We start from the raw sequence: 4,914 nt of genomic DNA on the forward strand, positions 1-4,914 counted from the left end.
AGAGGAAGTCAGGGGGTCAAATAGGACCTGAGGGGTCCTGATCCTCACTTCCAAAAAAACAAAACTTTAATAGTCTGAAAAACAGCAATTAAATAGAAATCATTTTACAGTCAGGATTCATAAAGGTGAAAAAAGTTCATAAAGATAAAGAACAGCCCTGCTACCATCATTAGATCTCCTTTACTTAACTATTCATCTGATGATGTTTTTAAATATTAAATGATTGATGTTTTGATCAGTTCTTCAGTAGCCTTTTTTTTTTTTTTTTTTTTTTACCAAAGCCTTGTTTCAGATAAGAATATGTCGAAGTAGTGCAATTCTTATTGGGTAAAATTTCTGGCTCTTCCATCCACCTCCTGCTTCCATCCCTCATGAACGTCACGTCTTCTTGTGACGCACCTCACAGGAAACGTGGGGAACGTGACAGGAATCAGTTCCACCAACTGAAGTGAAAAAACTGTTTTATGTAAATTAAGCTCCATGGCTCAAGTGAGATTTATCCGTTTTAATGACTTCCCTATCGTGATTTATTTTATTTTTTTTAAATGTCGAGAACATGTTTTAAGTATTTTATGAAGCGCAAAGACCGAAGAAAGTTTACCGTAACTCGTGCTGTGTGGTGAAAATATCCAATTAACCATGTGTGGCTAAGATTCCACACATGAATAAACCACGAGCTGACCGCCGCGTGGAAACGGCGCGCTGTGATTGGTTCCCTCAGAACGGGCTCTGTATAAATACCCGCTGTGGAGTTGGAGGAGTCACGAAGACCGAGCATCTGGAACCAGCTGTGAACCACACACCGCCTCCTCATCCTCATCTTCATCTTCAACTTCATCAGCAGCGTAGAAGAAGAAGATGCTGCGCCGCTCCGCTCCGCTCCTCCTCCTCTGCTCCCTCTGCCTCGCCTCCGGCTTCCAGATGCCGCCGCAGGAGGCCGCTCCCCGCCGGGCACGCTTCTCCTCCAGCAGTCCGAGTGAGTGTCTGCTCTACCCGCTGCCTCTGGCTGTTCTTCCCGTTCTCCTATTGTTCACTCATTGTTTTGACATTTGTTTTAAAGTTTATATCACAGTCTGGAGAAGTTCACCTTTTACTTGTAAATAATTTTAAGAGCACTATTTTCTAATTAGGAGGACGTCGTCAGGTATGGGTCTAATAAGATGAAGCTCTGCAGTCAAATAATATCTCTTATCTTATGTTATTCTAAGAAATCTACTACATTATCTCTCTGTAATGCAGTGGAAATAATTTCAAGGTCTTATAAGATATAATATAAATAAACAACCCTCTTTACTTGATTAGTCTGCTTATTTAGAATATCCACAGTCGCTGTGGAACCACAAAGCAACCCAGACAATTTAAAGTGGAGTGTGTTTGTCATGTGAAACCTTTTCCTGTAAAACATCTCCTCTGAACGTGTCGCTGCAGCCGATGTGGCCAGATGTTTGAACGGCGCCGTGGCTGTGGGCTGTGGATTCTTCTCCTGCCTTGAAAACTCCACCTGCGACACGGACGGGATGCACGAGATCTGCGAGCTGTTCCTTCACGCTGCGGCCACCTTCAACACAGAAGTGAGTCCCTCCACCCGTTCTGCCAGTTCACCCGGCCGGGTCTCAGTCTGACTCCTGTTGCTGTTCTTCAGGGTAAAACTTTCGTGAAGAAGAGTCTGCAGTGCATTTCCCAGGGCATCTCTAACAAAGTCTTCCAGGCCATCCGCCGCTGTAACGTCTTCCAGACGATGATCGCTGAGGTTCGTAGGCCCAGAAATGTTCATGTAGATGTGAGATTGTCCTCTGAAGCATGACTCTGGTTTTTATCATCATAGGTAAATCACTGGCAGTCATACAAAATCTTACGTTTCTTTTCATTATGTTCCTCTATTTTTATTTACTTTGCTGCTTTGCTTGTAAGCTCCAGGCTGCTGGCTTTGCCACATTCGCAAGATATGTTGCCTCTTTGCTCAGCATGTTAGATATAAACTGTCACTTTTAAATTTGGATGCTGCATCTTAACCTGGTTAATAGTGGATATATCATGTCTTTAAATCCCTCCGTTTCACACGTAAATCATTCATTTATGGTCTACATAAAATAAAACTGCACTGGTGCAGTTTTTAAATGTGATTGAGACATTTAACGCACCGACTCCCCTCCAGGTCACAGAGCGGTCCACTCCACCACATTCGGCCACTTTTGTAGTTTGATAGCAGCGATATGATTATCTACCAGCAGAGAAACTTTTTATTCCAAAGTTGATCAAACATGTCAACAACAGAAGACTAGTCCATCCAACATTACATGTTGGAGCCAAAGTCTGACCCAGAGCAGGAGGATGAAGACAGCCAACCTGCAGAACCACGTATTCAGATGAAAGCATCACAGTGGAGTTATTACTATGTTGACATCCATATCAACTACCTGCAGTATGGAGTGTAGTTTAACTACAGTGTCCATGCATGTCAGATAATAATAATAAAAATAAAATTTTAATGCTATGAAGTAAACAAAGCCTCGACATAATTAAGGAGCTACTGTAGCTATGGGAACGTCAAGAAAGTCACTGCATCCATTTAGGTCATTTTTGTTCCCCAAGACAAAAATGGCAAAAACTAAACCAAATAATTATAATTACAGTTATAGTACAGTTATAACTTTAAGGAGGCAGCTAAAAGCTAGCACACCGCGCTAACAGAAGCAGAAGGCTCAATGCTGCTATCATTCTGTCCTAGTTAAAGTTTGAGTGATATTGTGGTCAATTATACAAACTCATGAATGGCATTGAAAGTCCTGAAACTATGTTGTGTTGCGACTTCAGTCATGGAACCAGGCCCATTTTTATACTTCTGTACTACAAGGGTTTTTTTTAATTACTCTGTTCCCACCTCGTCAAAGGTTCAAGAGGAATGTTACACCACTCTGGACATCTGCACTGTGGCTCGGACAAACCCCGATGCCATCGGAGAGGTGGTGCAGGTTCCCACTCACTTCCCCAACAGGTGAGCTCAGACATCCGTCAGTAAGACATAATGAAGCCACAACTGTAACAATACTGAGCAAAACTTAGTTATCTGATGTCTTACCCCAGACTTATGTAAGTCAAACAGATTCCACATGTCCATTTTTTTTATCTTCTTTTGTTGCATGACTGTCAGTTTTATTTACATTACGTAGCATTAGGAGTTACAGGAGTTTACATAAGCAGAGAGTTCTCTGACTATTCAAATGTGTGCCTGGCAACAGAAAAGACCAACTACAAAACTAAATCACACCAACACACATCTGAGGAGCTCCATTTTGGTTGTAGCCAGTTGGGGTCACTGTTTGCACAGTTTGTCTGAGCATCATACAAGATCCATATGAACAACAGACTGCAAACAACAGAACAACTCAGAGAAATATGGCAGGGGGGAATTAAACTGTGAAAAATGTAATACAATGAACATGTTTTCTACTTGACATATTTACAAAATACTTTCTGCTGTGCTTTATGCTTAAGTTTCTGCTAGTTAAGCTCACTAGCAAAAACATTTAAATGTTGTCTTTAAAGCAACATTTAAAGTTGCTTTAAACTTTAAATGTTGCTTTAAAGACAATATTTAAAGCTGCAGTGTAAAGCTTTTATAAAGAAATATATTACTGTAATTATTACTGTATTTGTTGAAACAAGTATGGTGTGAGACAGACACAATATTGACACAATATTCATATTTTCAGTTTATTCAAAAACTTTTGAAAACCAGGCATCGTGTTAGTTCCACTTCACAATTTTGCTCTACTTTATGTCGATAATAAAACGCCTGATACAGTGAAGTTCACATTTGCAACCTGACAAACTGTGGAAGAGTTGAATGGGCATGAAGACTTTTTGCAAACCACCTCGTGACCCTGAGTCTGCATTGTCTGCTGAAACCACAGGTACTACAGCACGCTGCTGCAGACGCTGCAGGCCTGCGACGAGCAGACGGTGTCAGCGGTGAGGACCGGGGTCATGACCCGCCTGGGGCCCGACATGGAGAGCTTCCTGCAGCTCGTCCAGAACAAGCCCTGCACCCCCAGCTCCGACTCCGCAGCATTCAGCAACCCGGCCAGCTGGAAGAACATGCCCGTGTTCAACATCCAGCCCGGCTTCAGGGGTCGCGACCCCACCCACCTGTTTGCCAAGAGATCAGCGGACACCCAGGGGAATGAGGGAGGGGCCCAAGCTGACGAGTAGATGGCAAAGATCAGAACAAAAAGATTGTTGTGTTGTAATTTGGGGGATTTTTTTGATTCTCTTAGGTCATCCACCAGGTAACTGATGTGATCTTGTTACATCATAATACTCTTATTACAATTGATATTTATTGTCCTAAATTAATTTATTAGGCTGCCATGGTGGTATGTTTAAATTAGACAGAGGATAAGAAGCAGGGTGAGGCGTTCATGCTGGTCATGGAGCTTTTCACTGCCTCGTTTTACTGCTCTACAAATCACTTTACAAGCTGTTTGTTATGTTGAAAAAATGTTTAAATGTCCATCAAAATGTGGGATTCAAGTTGGTTTGTTGGAAAATTAGAAATAAATGCGCTGATATAAACTAATAAATTTGACTGGATTATTTCCACTGAATGTTTTTCATAACATTCACACTGGCAAAAAAAAAAAAGAACCGTATGTTTATAAGAAGTTTATTATTTTTTCTATGTCAGCCATGTTTGGGCTAAAACAGGTTGATAAGAGCACAACGTCCACACATTTACCTGCATTTTCTAATTATACAGAATTCACACTTAAAAACATGTAGCAACTTAGTTTTACCAGAAAATGTGCAGAAATATTTCTGAATCCAGGCAGATTTACGCTCTAACAACATTCTCAGCTTTTCTTTTACTATCAAAGAAGCTAAGCTAATCTCATGTACTTGCAGACATCTGCC

At 41.2% G+C, this 4,914-nt stretch overlaps 1 protein-coding gene across 1 annotated transcript; it reads left to right on the forward strand.

The window, feature by feature from the left end:
• The first annotated feature begins 740 nt into the window (after positions 1-740).
• Positions 741-4,575, forward strand: stc1l (stanniocalcin 1, like). Its single transcript, XM_032570491.1, has 5 exons — positions 741-976; positions 1,429-1,571; positions 1,643-1,750; positions 2,892-2,995; positions 3,915-4,575. Exons 1-5 carry the CDS (start codon positions 859-861, stop codon positions 4,210-4,212), a joined length of 771 nt encoding a protein of 256 aa, XP_032426382.1. The 5' UTR covers positions 741-858; the 3' UTR covers positions 4,213-4,575.
• The last annotated feature ends 339 nt before the right edge of the window (positions 4,576-4,914 follow it).

Source organism: Xiphophorus hellerii, chromosome 8 (genome assembly GCF_003331165.1).
Source record: "Xiphophorus hellerii strain 12219 chromosome 8, Xiphophorus_hellerii-4.1, whole genome shotgun sequence".
Lineage (NCBI taxonomy): Eukaryota > Metazoa > Chordata > Actinopteri > Cyprinodontiformes > Poeciliidae > Xiphophorus > Xiphophorus hellerii.